General features: G+C 37.3%; 1 protein-coding gene across 2 annotated transcripts in view; it reads left to right on the plus strand.

The window, feature by feature from the left end:
• The window catches only part of LOC135207821 (lactosylceramide 4-alpha-galactosyltransferase-like), a 27,346-nt gene extending 9,649 nt beyond the window's left edge, over positions 1-17,697 (plus strand). The window contains exons 3-9 of one of the 2 annotated variants that reach the window (XR_010313065.1): positions 2,391-2,565; positions 5,804-6,045; positions 7,628-7,841; positions 8,104-8,266; positions 8,377-8,549; positions 9,749-17,461; positions 17,558-17,697. Coding sequence is in view for 1 of the 2 variants with exons in the window: in XM_064239677.1 (XP_064095747.1) it covers positions 2,391-2,565; positions 5,804-6,045; positions 7,628-7,841; positions 8,104-8,266; positions 8,377-8,549; positions 9,749-10,029 (1,248 nt within the window). In the remaining variant the exon portion in view is untranslated. Of the gene's footprint in view, positions 1-2,390; positions 2,566-5,803; positions 6,046-7,627; positions 7,842-8,103; positions 8,267-8,376; positions 8,550-9,748 lie in introns of both variants that reach the window. The other variant, XM_064239677.1, reaches the window with a different exon arrangement.
• Positions 17,698-19,006: the final 1,309 nt, after the last annotated feature.

The following is a 19,006-nucleotide window of genomic DNA, read 5'->3' on the forward strand; positions in this document are numbered from 1 at the left end:
ACCCGGCTTTCCTGGGAGTGACAACAGGTGTATTTTCCTCACGTATTGACTAAAAGAGAGAGAGAGAGAGAAAGAGAGAGTGAGAATTCCCACCGCAACTGCTGTGGAGGCGTTTCATTCACTCTCTCAAGATTTAGCCCTGGAAAAACTGGAAAAACATCCAGGTTCCTTATCCAGGTAGCATGTTCCCCAAAATTCAGTTGTCTGTCGTTAGGACGAGGTCCAACTTTGGTCAGGTTTTTGTAAGTACCCTCTTGTTAACAATGAGCCTAAAACTGCTAACGAGCAAACAAACTGTCCTGCTAAAAAATATAAACTAACTGTAAAAACTGTACCTACAAACAAACAATCTGTACCAGCTAAAAGACAAATACACAAGCAGGCAAACTGTATCTGCTAACAAACAAAAAAATTGTCCAGCTAAAAAAAAGTAAACTAACTGTAAAAACTGTACCTAGAAACAAACAAATTGTACCTGCTAACAGACAAATACACAAGCAAACAAACTGTACCTGCTGACAAGCAAACAAACAAACAAACTGTCCTGCTAACAAAAATAAACTAGCTGTAAAAACTGTACCTACAAACAAACAAGTTGTACCCTCTAACAGACGAATACACAAGCAAACAAACTGTATCTGCTAACAAATAAACAAACAAACAAATTGTCCTGCTAACAAAAATAAACTAGCTGTAAAAACTGTACCTAGAAACAAACAATTTGTACCTTCTAACAGACAAATACACAAGCAAACAAACTGTACCTGCTGACAAACAATCAAACTGTACCTGCTAAAAAAATAAACTATCTGTAAAAACTGTACCTATAAACAAACAAATTGTACCTTCTAACAGACTAATACCAGGCAAACAAACTGTACCTGCTGACAAACAAACAAACAACCAAACTGTCCTGCTGACAAAAAAAATAAACTAGCTGTAAAAACTGTACTTTACAAAAAACAAAGTGTACCTGGTAACAAATAAATACACAGGCAAACAAACTGTACCTACTGGCAAACAAACGCACAAACTGAATCTAAAAGCATACTTTCCTTGCTGTAGTTAGTAAGTGATTATTGCTAAACGAGTGTGCAGACTGACCCGTGACCTGTGACCTGTTCGCATATCATTTCTGGTCATCCTGGATCTTCATGACCCTGTGGATCAGGGAATGTGACGTAAATGATGGAATAAAACCAGTCGGTTCATCGGGAACTAGGTGGCTACTGTTTAGAATTCAAGGAGGAGACTAGGAAAAGTAAAATACCATAGGCATGACAGAATGGGAAAGACTCATTGGTAGTCTGTTGGAATTTGTGATCGCATAAGCTCCTCTTTGGTTGGGGATGGAGAGGCCGGTTTTGGGTGGGTGGGTTAAAATAATAGGGTACCTCTAGGTAACCCCTTTTTTGTGGGGGGTGGGGGGGCCGGTTTTAGGTGGGTCTCGGGGTTAAAATGGCTGATATGTGAAGCGTGGAAGCAATGCAAATGAACAGCTACAAATGGTTGAACATGATTAAATGGACCTTTATTAAACCCCTGTTCAAATATCAAAATTACCCTTATTATTTCTAGTTCAAAAGGGTGAGTTTCGCTCGCTGCATTCTCTTCACATATTACAAGCGTCCTTGAGGTATATTTACTTTCGGAAATCAATTATTCGCGCACATGTTTTATGAAGTTATTAGTCTAAGTGCTTTCTGTGTACTTTCCTAGGTAGAGTATTTTCTCGGGTGTATTATTTTGCACGTATTCACAGGCATACTAGGCTATTCAAAACGAATATTTGGATGACAGCTGTCATTGAAAAGTCCTTTACAGTTTTTGCAAGTAGATTTATGAATGAATTCACAAACAGTAGCTTAAGCTGTAGCCATGACAGTAAACGAAGGTACATCTTATACTGTTGAAGATACAGGCAAGTTGCCTACTCTACTGAAAGCAGCTCTGCAAAGAGATAACAGGATATTATAGGATTCTTTGAATGAAGACTTGTCACAGAGTACATTGCATGACCTCCCCTTTTAACCCACCTTTACACAGCAGCCTTCAGTAGCATAAACTGTACCTAGCTCATTAACCGACCTCTCGTTTTAACCCACCTTTACAGAGCCGCCTTCGGTAGCCTAAGCTGTACCTAGGCCCTGCAACCGACCTCCATTTTTAACCCACCTTTACAGAGCAGCCTTCAGGAATGTAAGGTAAACTGTACCTAGTTCATTAAATGCCCTATTTTAACCCAACTTCCCAGCTAAAAGGTTATGGAGGGAGGGGGGGTTGAGGTAAAGGGTTTGGAAAGTGGTGGTTGAAGGGTGGGAGGGGTTGGAGGGTAGAGGGGGAAGGTAAGGGTTAAGGGTTTTGCCCTCTTTCTCGTTTTCCTCCTACAGAGCAGACTTCGGTGGTATAGCCTCTGCTGCCGGTGTGGTTCCTCCTCCTGCGGCCGCGACTGCCTGTACCTGAGATCCTGTGACCCGTACCGCTTCCTCATGTTCTCTAGGACACTCGCGGGCTTCATAGTGGCCGGGGTGGTGCTGACGGTTCTTGTGATAAAGATCTTTGCTGGTGAGTTGTGTGTTTTCTTTTCTGCACTTTCTGTACAGATCTGGTGTCTGGGGATTGAGGGTAAGTTTACCAAGGCATCAGAGTAGAATATGTACTTGATTGAATGATGGAAATTGGTGTAATATCAGAGTAGCAGGACAGTGGTTAGATGTTCAACTGCAGTTTCTGTTCAGGTCTGGTGTCTGGGGATTGAGGACAAGTTTGACAAGGCCTCAGAGTAGAATATGTACCTGATTGAAAGATGAAAATTGGTGTAAAGCAATGTTAAAGTACAGGACAGTGGTGAGATGTTTACCTGCACTTTCTGTTCAGGTCTGGTGTCTGGGGATTGAGGACAAGTTCAACAAGGACTCAGAGTCGATTTTCAATCTATAGAGAGGCAGGGCAGTTAACAGGTAGCATCCTGGCGCCGAGGAAACTTTGCAGAGACCATCCACAGCATCTTTCTAATAACTGATCTCTTCCTTCTGTACTACTTTCCATTGCCTACTGTAGCTTCTTTCAGATGAACTCCATATCCAATGGGAGCTTGAATTTCAATTCAGTGGCTCGTGGTGGGCTTGTTCAATGTAGATAGGGTTCATCTTCTGAATGAAATTAATACTTTATTATTATTATTATTATTATTATTATTATTATTATTATTATTATTATTATTATTATTATTATTATTCGAACGACCCCACCAAAAGGACCACTGATTGAAATTTAAGCTTCCAGGGAATTTGGCCTTTATTAAAAACAGAGGAAGAGGAGACCAGTAATTAGAAAGGAAAATAGATAAATAAACAGATAAAAATGTTAGTGACTGATTGAGTAACTGAGGAAAACAAATGAAACTGGCTATCATAGCCACGGAGTCGAGGTCATTAATCAATACTTGCAAAGAAATGAAACCTCAGTGATATTTGCAAGCTTTTGTGTGTGTGTGTGTGCTACGTAGCAACGTGTTATCATGCCAGGTACCACTATACGATTATCTCCCCCCCACCCCCCCCCCCTACTACTAAACACGTACATAGGTACAAAACGTATCATTGTTTACTTATGTACTAAAGTTTGCTGCGTTGTACGATAATGTTCTCCCATACAAAACACGTATACAACTCCGTACATGTACTAAACCTCTGCCACTGAGTACGAATGTCCTACTCCCGTACAAAATATGTACAATTCTATACATGTTCAAAACCTCGGTCACTGTATACGAAAGTCCTACTCCTGTACAATTCTATACGTGTACAAAACTCTTGCTATTATGTACGAAACTCCTACTCCCGTACAGAACACGTACAGAAAAAACTCTTATCATAATGCACGAAAGTCCTGAAGTCTGCATTGTACGATAAACTCCCCACGTACAAATCACGCACTACTCCGTAGGTGCAAAAAAACGTATACCATTCTGTACGAAAAATGAAGAGTTCTCTAGTGAATGTCGTACTCATACGTGTTTGTACGACGGAAACCCAGGCAAATAACCATTACGTGCTCCGTAGGGGATGGTATCGGTATCAGTGGACCTGTCAAACCTTTTCGCTGTCAAATGTCCCTTTCGACGCTGAATGACCACCAGAGGTCACAGCGCTTGACCTTTGACCTAGATTCTGTATTCTATTCTAGGGATTCTTGACAAGGTGTATCATGCCCCTCTGGGGGTATGAGAATCACGTGCTAGTGGGTATGAGACTTGATTATTTGATTTTAATGCGTCCATGTATACATGGGTACATTTTGTGAATAACTATATAAAACTATAAATACGTTTGATCTTCTTGTATGTTCTATTCCTAGCTATTCATACCTGAAGTATGTATTAAGTATATGAAGTTGCCAACAAAAAGGACTTAAGTAGGCTTAAGCAAATAGGGTATGGAACCGTACTGGGCAATTTATTTGGAGTCATCAAAAGGTTAAGAACCCCTGTATCTGTCCTGCTGTCCTTAACTATTGGGCTAGGTTTCATATAAGTCATTTCCAGTCGCCTAAACTTGCTTTTTATGCACAAAACCAACGCGGTTTTACCTTCATGTCTATCGAATCAATACCTATCTATGCGCACGCTTCTGGAACGCCGAAATTTCAGCAGAGGCCCACTTGATCCCGATAGAGTGAAAAGGGTTGTAACTTGTATAAACACACACACACACACACACACACGTAGCCGTTCCTCTTGGATAAGTGCGCTCAGTCACGAACCTTCGAACAGGACGGTCACGAAACTATATACTATATAACTATGTCCCCCAAGCCTTGAAATCAACCATAAAGTAGAAGGGTAGTCGTGGATTTAGAGCTGGCAATTATTTTTCTGGCCGAATTTTGCAAGCGCTGCGATTGCTTGAAGTCAGTCAGTCTCTAGAGGAGACAAGTAAGCTTTTATGCTTTTGAATAAGTATTGGTGTTTTCCTATTCAGATATTGATTGTGAATAAGTATTGGTGTCTTCATATCTATATACTGACGATTTTGAATAAGTATTGATGTCTTCCTATCCAGATATTGATTGTGAATAAGCATTGGTGTCTTCCTATCTAGATATTGATGATTGTGAATAAGTATGGTGTCTTCCTATCTAGATATTGATTGTGAATAAGCATTGGTGTCTTTCTATCAAGATATTGATGATTGTGAATAAGTATTGGTGTCATTATATCTAGGTATTGACGATTTTGAATAAGTATTGGTGTCTTCCTATCTAGACATTGATTGTAAATAAGTTTTGGTGTCATTATATGTAGATATTGATGATTGTGAATAAGTATTGGTGTCTTCCTATCTAGATATTGATAATTGTGAATAAGCTTTGGTGTCTTCCTGTCTAGATATTGATGATTGTGAATAAGTATTATCTAGATATTGATGATTTTGATCATTATATCTAGGTATTGACGATTTTCAATAAGCATTGGTGTCTTCCTGTCTATATATTGATGATTGTGTCATTATAATCTTCAGCTATTTATAGTGTCGTGATATCATTGTTATGATGTTGTTATTATAATTTAACAACGACAGTATTATTAACAATAAAAGATACAACTTGTTTATTGATATTTCGGTTAATTCAGGCACTGGAAAAAATCTCCCAAAGACTAACAAAAAAAAAAAAAAAAAAAAAAAAAAAAAAAAAACAAAAAAAAACGAAATACCCTCAAGAGAAAAACCACAAAAAACCTTAAACTTTCTAAAGTAACACCAAACTAGTCACTCCCTTCCTCCTTCTCCCGCCCCTCCAGGAACCCGGACGAACCCGAGCCTCCCCGCCGTCGTGGCCGACTATGAGGACCACTTCGCCATCGACGTGGTCATGGGCGTGGAAGGGGGCGTGGGCGAAGCGGGCTGGAGGGCGGCAGCATGCCCGCCCCACCAGGAGACGCCGCCCTTCCCCGTCAGGTTGCCCAAATTCAACGCCTCGTCCGAGGCCCGGAATATCTTCTTCCTGGAGACAACTTGCGCCTCCGCCCTCAATGCCAAGATGGTAGGAGAGTCTCTCTCTCTCTCTCTCTCTCTCTCTCTCTCTCTCTATATATATATATATATATATATATATATATATGTGTATATAGTATATATATATATATATATATATATATATATATATATATATATATTTATATTGAATGGGTAGATGTTAATATTTTTTCTCATCAGTGGTCAGGATTGAATTACCATCAGTAATTATATGGTGTTTTTTATATTAATTATATGTTTTCAATTTCAATGGCATTTTAGTTTTCATTATATATATTTTATATATATATATATATATATTATATAATATATATAATATACACTTTTATGCATATACAGTTCGTATACGGGATTGCAATGCATGCATATGTATGGATACATATTTAAAGACTATACATATGTATTTATGCTTAAAAAATTCACAGTAGATACACTTGACCTCATGATATAAAATATATATATATATATATATATATATATATATATATATATATATATATATATATATATATATATGTATATGTTCATGTGCTTGTGTATACATATGTAATCATGCAGACGCGTATACAAACTACACATACACAAACGCGTCCACACCTACAACATCGCTGGCACGCACACAAAAAATACAATAATAAATAAAACCATAACATCTAATAATCGCGCCAAGATTAACAGAAAATCAATGTCCCTTGACCGCTGGGTTAGACCTCGATTGATCCAGCCGACATCCTGACACGCAATGGGTCCTTCTAGGGACCCTGTAGCAATCCCCCCACCCCCCACCCTGCATACCCTCCTCCTCCTCCTCCTCCTCCACTTCCAATGTTGTCCCGTGAGATGTGTACAGTTGACGGAATAAACCTGGGCAAAGGGATAACATTGGGATACTCTTCTCCTGGGGCTTAGTATCTCGTGACGTCATGATTGCGGAAGAGTTGCCAAGTTGGTTATTTATAATAATAGTAATGTTCTAAGAGGTCCACAATAATAAAAAATGTTGCGAGTTCTTGTATAATTTAAAAACCCTTTACCAAGCTTTCGAACCCTTCCCTGGGTTCATCTTTTTTTTTTCTTTGGACTGAAGATGAACCCAGGGAAGGGGTTCGAAAGCTTTGTAAAGGGTTTTTATATTATACACGAACTCGCAACATTTTTTATTATTGTGGACCTCTTAGAACATTATATATACTCTCGCAATAGAGAGTTTTCCCAAATAATAGTGATAATAATGGTAATAATAATAAGAGAAGAAGACCGAAAAAACGCATTAAATCAGTCCAGCTGAGGCTGCCATCTCTATTCAAGTGAACTATTATTGTTATTATAAATTTATTCATCTATCATTTATTCCTTCATCAGTTCGACTGTCATTCTCCATCTCTATATGTTAGGCCTCAAAATCCCATTATTGAAGAATTAAACATATTATTACAATTTCCTATCTCTATATTGTGCTTATATATCCCGATATTGAAGTAATAACTTATGATTTATTATTTACTATGTGTTGTTTATTTGTTAATTCACACAGGCCTACGTTGTTGAAAGTGTGGCAGCATAAACTTATCATTGATATTTCTGCACAGGCCTGCGCCGTGGAAAGCGCGGCAGTCCACCACCCAGACTACTATGTCCACTTGGCCCTGACTTCCACCCACGTGGGCAGCACTGACGCCATCATCCAGGCACTCTCCACCCACCAGAACATCCTGATAACGACGCTGGATGTGGACGACGCCATCCAGGGAACCGGGAAGCTCAACCGCTGGCTGAAGGAGATGGAGTGGGCCAGGGGAACAGGTGAGGAAAAGGAAATGTTAGATTTCAGTAACTGAGAACAGTTACAATCAAAAGAGTAGTAACTCAGAATCCTTACTCCACCAAGTAACTGAGTACAGTCACAATCAAAAGAGTAATAACTGAGAATCCTTACTCCACCCAGTAATTGAGTATAGTCACAATCAAAAGAGTAGTAACTTGGAATCCTTACTCCACCCAGTAACTATGTACAGTCACAATCTAATGAACTAGTAACTAACCAAGAATCGTCATTCCACCACAGACTGGGCGGGAATCAACCTGTCGGACGCCCTTCGGCTTGGCGTCGTCTGCTCAGTCGGAGGAACGTACCTGGATCTGGACATGTGGATAGTGGCGCCGCTTCCGCCCAGCGACACCTGGATAGGGAGGGAAAAGTGGGACCAACTGTCTAACGGCGCCTTCAGGTAGGTCTTTGTCTCTTCTCTCTGTCATTTAGTGAGGCCTCTAGAAATGTAGATTGCAAGAGACTGGGTCCAAATATTTCCTCTTTTTAATTATACTCTTCACCTTCCAGAATGCCAAAGGACCACTGGCTGTGCAAAGAGGCCACCAAGGAACTGACAGAGCACTTCAAGAAGAACGTTTGGGGCCACAATGGCCCAGGGGTCTTTCAGAGAGCTGTCAAGAACATCTGCAACATCCACAACATCTCAGACCATCATCATTGCAAGGATCTGGTCATGCTAGGTTAGTCCTGTTGGCTGCATGTTCAGTTATGTGTAGTTTTCATGTCATTTTATCACAGGGTCAGTTAAGCCTCAAGGTCCCAGAGAAAAGGACGGAAAAGATGAATTAATGAGTAACTGGAACTTAAGTTCAAAGGACGATATGGACCAGAGAATATAAATTCTTGTGTGTCTGGATGTCCATATACTATTATATGTATATTCATTTACATGCATGCGTTCAGTACCCGGTCAGTATTGCTACTGACATAAATGAAAAGACCTAAACATTATCTCCCTTGAAACAATGAAGCTTTTGATCATTTTATGATGAGATTTTGCATGAAATCTCGATATTGCCTTCATAGAATATTCACAGCCTGTGTAGCCTGATGAGCTGCTCTATGCTAATGACAAGCACCAAGTGGTTGGATGAGAAATGAAAGATTTAGGAAAGAAAATACGAAAGATAATATTTTTACGTGGACAGGGTGTCAAAGAAGAAAAAGTGGGATAGTAGGAGAAAGCATTGAATAAATGTAGAGAGGGAGAAGATTTTTATAAAAAGGATTAAGGTTGAAAAGTTAATATGTCGGGGGAAATGCAGAGTAATGTTATGACAGCAAATGGAAACCAGGAATAAGGAGCAACAGATGTTAATGTGAACGATGGACAAATGGAGTGACTTGATCATTACAAAGGAAGGCGGCAGGATGAGAGAGGAGGAGGTTAGTCACAGAATAGAGGAAGCGTGCTTGACGTATTGTTTGCATAGCATAGTTGACGTGAGAACTGAAATGTAGGGCTGGACAAGAGACTGGGTGCAAAGGTTAACTCAAGCGAAAGGTTGGACTGGGAGTTTGAAAAGATGGTTTGGCCGTGCGGGGAAAAGCACACGATTAGGAGGGAGGAGGAGGAGGAGGAGGAGAAGACCCAAAGGATGCTAGGTAGATGTTGTGAAAGAGGTACTGAGATAGAAGATGAATGGAGCAGAGTGTGAAGGCTGATGAGGCTCCTGTTCAAGTCTGTGAAAGGGCTGATGTTCATCCACAGCTCTGCAGTAAAGTATGAAGGAGGCAGAGGCCATTGTGCGGTTTTTTTCCCTGGAACTACCTCCTTTTAGTTGAGATGGTTGCATGTGTTTGCATCCCCAGCTCAGAAGGCATCCATTTGATATAAGAAACCAGCAAACTGTTCCTGATTCCAATCGTGTCCTTACAGAGCCGTCAACCTTCTACCCTCTGCACTGGAAGCGCTGGGAAGACCTGTTCGTGGCTGGTGGCAGCAGCGTTTGGGCTTGGGGTCAGAACACTGTGGGCATCCACCTCTGGAACAAGTTCAGCCGGGGAGCTCCCTTGCTCCCAGGGGATGGCTCGATCGTCGACTTGGCTTCCAAGAAGAACTGTCCGAAGGTTTACGCCGCCGTCAGGCAGATCAGGAAGCTGAGAGAACACCTGCAGAGGAACAAATCGAGGCATTTGTCAACGAAGCACAAAACGTAGAGTGATGGTTCTCAGTTGACGTGCCAAACTCGTACCGCTGTATATTTATATTAGCAGTCGCCGCTCGATAGCAAATGCAGAAGGAAAGGGTGAATCAGACCGGAGCATTCTTCGCGTAAACAATTATTTTTTGGTCTTCAGACAATCACAGATATGCAGTTTAGTGATGGTGGTTGTAAGGGTTGTGTAAGTTTCATACTTCAGGTTCAGAAACACTGAGAGACCAGGAAAACGTTGAAGAATGTTCAATAACTTGTAATTTATATTTACTGAGAAATTTGTTGTGCTATATATATTTGAGAAATAATCCTTTAAAAGAAAGGAGAATGGACGATTTTCAGTGCCAATGTCTTGGTCTTCTAATAGGTATAGAAATAGGCTATTTTTCTGTTGATTTTTTAACATAATTTTGCACTAAAACTTGACAGTTATTTTTGTATGACGTTTGTCAGTTTTTGGAAGTTTCGGATTAGTTACTCCTCAGATTAACCAAAGAATGAGTGACGGGGCAGTTTTTCCTTGCTTCTGACCGTGCAGAAAGGAGTGTGTATCTCTGATAGAATTGCTGCCGAGCATTTGTGCTGTCAGAAGCTCCACTAACCTCTGCTCTTCAGTAAAAAGTGCGAGGACTAATCGGATTCAGGGCTGAATTACTCGTTCTGAGATCTCAAGCAGTGGAGCTGGATCCAAGACTTGACAATGGTTTAACGAGCTGAGAATCCCTCCAACTAACCGGAAGACGAAGAAAGCTGACCAGCCCTCCGTCAAGTCTGCGTGACTCGGCGACTCGGACCGCATTATATGATTGTGAGAGTGTATATATATGACTTATTTTTAGAACTATTATTTTTCATCCATTACCATTACTCTGTCAGTCCCCCAGCTGGCTGGTGGGTATACAGAGAAATGTTGTTTATACATTGTTGTCTCTTGTAGTAGGATAAGGCACTGTCCCGACAAACCTCGCTCTCTAAGCGCCCTTCTCAGTGGCTCCCTAGTCCCGTATAATTTCTGTGTTTTTTTTATTTAACGAACAGTAGCAGCAAAGGAACTGATGGTGAAGTTGGTTTTGACTTGGAAACGTCAGAGGGAACAGCAAATAGTGGTCTATCTGTGTGTGCCATTTGTGTCAAACAAGTTATATCTTTTATAAACTCTTTGCATACAGAAGCATGACATTGACATATCACAGGTTGTTTTGAAGTTATTGTTTTCTACAAAAATCACTGGTTATGGCCTGATCTTATTTAAACTACAGCAACATCATCTTGTTTACGAAGCGACTTCACTCTCGTGTAATCAGATGAAGTGACAATCATGAACAATCCTAAGAAACAACGCCTCAGTTGTGATCTTGAAAGCTCAAATATTCAAACAAAATCATCACCAAGTGTGTGACTGTTTTGTTAGCAATAGCTATGCAGTTACAATCACTTCCACTTGCCTGTTATTGTTGTTGTTGAATTGTCTCAGAAATTTTATCTTAAAATCTTATTTAAAAAAACCAGGAATACAGGTTATGATACATCACTTTGTAACTCTAGAATACAGTAGTCTAATTTTTTTCATTTACACGTAAGACATTCATATTCCAATACAAGTTTTGTATCGTTTTGCTTGTGGCACTGAGTGACTGTAGTGCTTACATTGTCCCGAAACAAGAGAAAAGAGCTGTTGTCATTATGAAATCCCTTCGCTTCTCTAAGACTACACAGTATTTCCTCATAAACAAATATTTATTTTGGGGTAAGGACTTCAAAAGAAAGATGATTTGACATTTAGGACCTCTTATTCCAATGATTTTATTAAGACAAATGTCTACAAGAAGGTTTGTTCGTGAAATCAGGTTCTGTTACTTCAAATGGATGACCCTGAAGAGACTACTGATTTATTGTTATTACAATTTTTACATGAAATTCAATCCTTAGGTTTCTCCTTTAAGGAAATGAACGTAGGACCATGTTTCAAGTCTTTAATTTAAGCTGAGATGCAGGCCACGCCCCCTGCGCATGGTAGAGTTTTCAAACACTTCCAGAGAGGGACTGTTCGGTTCTGAAGGAAAGTGTTTGGCAACTTAATGGCTGTCATTGACAGAGAGAGTTTTTGCCAATTTATTGTTTGTCATTGTTGGAAAAGTTTTGCCAGTTTATTGTCATTGACGGAAAGTTTTTTTGGCAGCTTGTCTAAGGGACATGTTTGATAATTGCCAAATATACCAAAGGGCGGGTATTAATATTGGTCAGCCACTTACTGTCTGGCAACGTTAGTAACTCTGCCATCCAGGGGACGTGGCCTCTTGTTAAGTCACCATGAAAGAGGTGTGTTTCTTGCCCCCGACTGACAGGTGTCAAGGTGCCATCTGATTAGAAGAACCTGAGTCATTCCACTTGTGTCAGTATTTTCGAAGTGTGTATAATCGTTGCCTTGTAAGAATAATAATCAGTATTTAAGGTGTGTAATGGTGTATAATCACTTGTGTATATCTCAGTATAATCAGGATTCGTAAGACTGCTTTTAAGTGTCGCTGACTTTTGTTAATGTTAATCTTGTTTATTTTTACTTTTTTCATTTTCTTAACCATTTCCATGACGAATAATATTCTAATCATTATGGTTCTACTTTGAAAATGGTTGATGTTATTGTGATATCTTCAACTTCTAAGATATTTCGCGTTGTCCCCATACCCTGAGTTCAGTTGAGCAAAGCAAAATGTAATTCTATCTGTCTTTTCCTCAGGTAAGTTACGCTTAAAGAATTCTTGTTATGCTCGTTACCTTTCACACGTTTTATATTCTCGTTAGGTGAAAGATTCGTCAATTCTGAGGTTGACTAGCTACATAGCTCGTGTGACACATCCACTGTTCGTATCATCGGTTTTGCAATCCCAGAACAGAGAGTCAGTATTCTATGTGAGATTCTTTATTTAAAGATAATTTGACGTGGCCCTCCCAACTCTTTGCCACCTATTCGCTTGTTTCCGACTTATCAAGAGCATCATGGATTGCTTCTCTTGGAAATATCTGGTAACTGTGGATGAGTTTTCTGGAAGCATTTGGCAACTCTTCGAAGCCTGCCATGAGGCGCTTGACAGTGAAACAGTAGGTGAACTGATTAAGGTCCTGTCATTTAATCCTTGACTTTCAAGAAGCTGTTGGTAAACTGATTAGGGTCTGTCTTCTAAGCTTTGACTCTTGAGAAACTAATGGCAAACTGATTATAGGCTGTCTGCTAAGCTTTGTTAATTAGGAAACAGCTGGTAAACTAAGGGGCTGTCTGCTAACTTTTGACATTTAGGAAACTGCTGGCAAACTGATTAGTCTGTAAGGCATTGACATTTAGGCAACTAGGTAAGCTGATTAAGATCTGCCTGCTAATCTTTGACTTTTAGGAAGCTGTTGGTAAATTGATAAGGTCTGTCTACAAATCTTTAACATTTAGAAAACTGCTGGTAAGCTGATTAACATCTACCTGCTTATCTTTGACATTTAGGAAACTTGGTAAGCTGATTAGGATGTGCCTGCTAATCTTTGACATTTAGGAAACTTGGTAAGCTGGTTAAGATCTGCCTGCTGATCTTTGACAATTAGGAAACTTGGTAAGCTGATTAAGATCTGCCTGCTGATTTTTGACATTTAGGAAGCAGTTGGTAAACTGATTAGGATCCGCCTGCAAATTTTGTTTATTCATTTTTGAGGAGAGTTTTGGTAGGTACATAGCACCCATCTAGTTACCAGTCAAGGCTTGTTTGGAAACATCTGATGGCTATTCTGCCTACGGGAATCCTGACAACAATCCAAGCTTCGAGCAACCTTTTGTCGTAGCGTAGACTCACATGCTTGTGATTTTTTGTGTAGTTTGTGTCCGTGTGGTAGTGCGTACTATACACCAAGGAGACTTTAGTGTCGTCTTAGAAAACTAAAAATATATGTATAATAAAGCCATATTAGACTAGACTTGGTGACGTAGAGTAACGTAGACGTGACAACATGAGGTACCCCGCAACATGAACACATCGTGTCTGTCCAAACCGTTTTACAACTTGTGTCGTCCGTATTGGTTTCAGTCATTTCATCCTTGAAACGTTAATTAGGACCTGTGTTGATCCACAGGTGAAACTGACATTTAAGTTTGTTGGCATTGTTTGCTAAAAATTACTTGTTCTGAGTTTGTACAAACCTGAGGCGAATGGAAAGGTCCTCCTGACATGCAAAGTCTACTGTATATATATATAGACGATTTGTTGATTTCTGTTTGAAATACAGTAAGGAAAGAAGGAGGTTGTTGTTGCTGTTGTTCTTCTTCTACTTGTTAATAATGCAGAGTATGATAGTGACCAGGGACTATTTATTTTGTAAAAGAAAGAAAAACGGAACCCTCCATCTTTGCTTCCCTCTCATACTAATTAAATCCAGTGTTTTGTATATGTCCCCATATATATATATATTTGCACACTTTTAAGGCACAGAGGAATTTGTTTCCCTCAAGGAAATAGTGTATAATCTCTCTGCTATTGACGTCTGACCCAGAGTGAGATAGTAATTTGTTTAGATTTAATTAGGTGATTTGTGCGTAGGTTTCAAAACTGCTCCTTTCGAAACCTGGTGACTTTTTTTTACCACACGAGACGAGTTACGTCACCAAAAACTTAAATGGGAATTGGGTTAACATTTGAGCATTGCTTCGTGAGAATGGAATCAGATTTTAAAATTTTAACGAATGGCATTGCCATTTAACGTATGTATATCAAAACGAAGTGGCTTGCTATATACAACTGTGAGTAAGTAGGTACTGAATTGGATTACCCAGTTAAAGTATAATCATTTAGAAAACTGTACTAGACAGATCGTAAAGTACGACAGGCAATACCTATAGATCTCCCAGCTGTGTAAATCAGGCGTCATAATCTGGAATAGAACCAAGGGAAGTATCCATTCAAAGAGTGTCTTTCATTTAGAGGCATGTGACGCGAATGATTTAGAGTGTTACTGATGTTAAGATTAAGATATGCAGCATACTGTGAAAAGCTCTAAGGACTAAAGAGCTATTCCAATTCATCTTTAAACAAAGCAGTGCTGGATTAATGTGAGAGCAGGAAGTCAATGTTCAAAAGAGGAGCAGAGAGACTTCCTAAAACCCATCAGTTTTAAAATAACTTGTGTCAGTTTTATTTCCAGATAGTCTTCAGTTTCGTTTCGCCTGTTTCAGGAAGATTGTAATAGAAAAGGGGGCCGATATGAATTCGTATATGTAGATATTGAGACAAGACAGTCTTAAGTAATCTTGGTTGTAAGTGACAGATAATTTATTGATGAGTACATTCCCATTCACAAGTACCTTTCTCTCTCTCTCTCTCTCTCTCTCTCTCTCTCTCTCTCTCTCTCTCTCTCTCTCTCTCTCTCTCTCTCTCTCTTTGTTTATTCTCTGTAAACGTCTGTTGTCTAAATGCACAAATTAGTGGGACCATTATGTAAGGGAAACCACATTCAACTTCGCTGTGGTCGGCCAAGTTTATGAGTTATTACCCACGTAAGTCATTACGATGAGCGCTATGAGTTCATTTATGAATGACAGCACGGACAGGCAGTTTGCGTCGTAACGGACTAATCAGCACATTCATAACGATCGTTAACGTGACATATTCTCTACAACACGCTGGGATTGTTATCATGGCCTGTGAGGTGTTGCCTTGTCATTTAAAAGCTGTTCTCTTCTTTTTCTTGTTAGGTAGATAGGTAGGTAGATACCTGAGGAGGACCTTGCATTGCTGGCCTCTCTGGATAGGCTTGAAAGCAAGTGCTGGTATGGTTGCCTTTCTGAGAGGCAATATATGTATATATATATATATATATATATATGATCATATAATATATATATACATATAATATATATATATATATATATATATATATATAACAGGTCCTCTTTTAAACAGGATGGAATCCAACAGAGATTCTTATTTATGGCTACCAGACAATGGGGGCAGACAGCCCTTGAAAGCGTGTCACTTTAGTTTTTAGATAAAAATCTGTTAGATACCATCATGTCTACTTGAGGTACTGGAGATTATATATATATATATATATATATATATATATTATATATATATATATATATATATACATATATATAGGACAGAATATATTCATTCTGTATTTTATTATGTAACTTAGTTTCTGTAAACTAATCAAGGCAGTCTTCCCATAATGATCTGAATTTTTTTTTTTTTTTTGGTAATTGGATAATTTCCATTTTCATTTAACTGAAAAAATGAACCTGATTTCGTTTTCGAGGTCACACTGTGACCCTTTAAAGACTACCAGTCCAGGTTCCAGTCAGAAATGGTTCTGGAAAAGTTCTGGAGAATATTTCGTCTGAATATTTTCCAGTTGGTAATTTTTCCTTTATTTTTTATTGATATCTTTTGTGGGTGGAGGGAGAAGATTTTTCAAATTCATAATTTTTCATTTATTGTTATTAATATATATTTTTTGTGGGGTTGAGGGGTTGAGTGTGGAGAGAGTGGGTTGGTGTGGAAATGTTTACCCTACTGTGGGTAATTTTATAATAGTTGAATCTAATGTGAATCGAGTGTTTTGAATTTTATTTTTGGCTGAATTGAACATTTTAAATCATATCTTATTTTGTTTTTGAGCCGTGAGTAGTCTAAGTAAAAGGTCACTTATTGACCCCATTGTGTGTGACGTGACCTAAGGTTTAAGTTCGTGACCCACCTCGTGTGAATTGATAGTCATTCAGTATTTGACCTATTTTAAAGAACGCACAGAAATTCAATTTCTGACCCACTGTCCGTGCGACCTTCTGGAAATCCTACAGATGACCCAATTTGTGAGCTTTGAAAATTCAGTTTTATATATATATATATATATATATATATATATATATATATATATATATTGTGTGATTTTTTTATATACTGTATGTGTGTGGTCAAAATGTGTATCAGTTTTATGTCAGTTGAATTTTATTATAATCTTCCACTCGACTGTCCCACTTTATTTAAATGCATTTTTTTGAAATTGTTTTATATATCTCAATCCAATTTTATTTCCTTTCGTTTTCACCCAGTTTTATCTGCGTGTGATAAAAAAAAACTCTCTTTATTTAAATGGGGTTTATAATTATTTTATATCTCCAGTTTTATTTTCGTCAATTTTGCGGTTTTATAATTATTTTATATATCCAATTTTATTTTCTTTAATTTACGTTCAGCTGTGTGTGCATGTGGTCAAAAGGTTTTAATTTATTTAAAAAGAATATTTTATATTTAGTCCAATTTTATAAAAAGAAAAAACTATTTTATATCTCAGTCCAATTTTAATTCCATTTCATTATCACGCAACTTAATGTGCACGTGTTCAAAAGGTTTTAATTTATTAAACTTTTTTATCATTATTTTATATCTCAGTCCAATGTTATTTTCATTTAATTTTCACCCAACTTAATGTGCATGTGGTCTAAAGGTTTTAATTTATTAAATTTTTTCTAATATTTTATATCTCAGTCCAAGTTTATTTTCCCTACTTCTCACGTACCCTGTCTTATCTCTCTAAGACTTTTCGTATTATTTGCTCTAATTTTCTTTCATTTTCTTTCACATACGTTGTGTGTGTGTCTCTCTCTCGCTGCAAATAAAGATTGTTGACTATTCCTATTTGGTTTTCTTGATACTACCAATGTCCCTGCCTCCTATACGTTTTTTTTTTTTTTTTTGGGGGGGGGGGGGCGAGTTTGAATTGCTCCCGCAAAAACCAGAATTGTGGATGACGCAACTTCATTGCATCGTTATCGTACCGTAGAGAGAAATCGGCTATTAGGGTTGCCAGAGGAGCAATACAGTATATTGTATTGTTATGAAATAAATTACAAAATATTGTATTCTTCTAAGATATTAGCTATGCATTGCATTATAAAATAAATTACAAAATATTGTATTTTGTAAGATATTAGCTATGCAATATATTGTATCATAAAATAAATTACGAAATATTGTATTTTGTAAGATAGTAGCTTTGCAATATATTATATCATGAAATAAATTACAAAATAATTATTTCTATAAGATATTAGCTATGCAATATATTGTATTGTAAAATCAATTACAAAATATTGTATTCCTGTTAGATATTAGAAATACAGTAAATTGTATTGAAATAAATTTCAAAATATTGTATTCTTGTAGGATATTAGCAATACAATATACAATATATTGTATTACGAAATAAAATACAAAAACTACTATATTCTTAAAAGATATTAGCAGTACAATATATTGTATTATGAAATAAATTACAAAATATTGTATTCTTGTAAGATATTAGCAATACAATATATTATATAATTATGAATAAGAAAATACAAGGGCTCATTATACATATTTTATACATTATACATTATATTCTATACATCATACATTCTATACTTCAGGATAAGGATCTTAGACATACGAAACTTGCTACGTAATACATTATACAATATTTTTGTACGTTATGCATCATAGACCTTAAATTTCAATGTGAAATTTATAAAATAGTAAATACAAGAATCCATTATAGTATACTATCATTATATTATATACAATAAACAGGTATCATAGACTTTTGGAAAACTGTATAATGAAAGATTAAGGGGAAGGAAATGACAAGGAGAGAAAATAATGAAATGATGAAGATGATAATGACTGAAAATGGGTAAAATATGATATAGGTATATATATATATATATATATATATATATATATATATATATATACAACAAGAAATGATGATAATGATATAATGAAGATGACAATGACTGAAAAATATCAATTATTAGATTATATAAATGTTTTATTATATATATATACCTTTGTATTTATATATACCTTTATATATGTATATATAAATATATTAGATATATAATATATATATAATATATTATATATATTATATATCATTATATATATATATAAAAAAAATGA

This window comes from Macrobrachium nipponense, chromosome 34 (genome assembly GCF_015104395.2).
Source record: "Macrobrachium nipponense isolate FS-2020 chromosome 34, ASM1510439v2, whole genome shotgun sequence".
In the NCBI taxonomy this organism is placed as follows: domain Eukaryota; kingdom Metazoa; phylum Arthropoda; class Malacostraca; order Decapoda; family Palaemonidae; genus Macrobrachium; species Macrobrachium nipponense.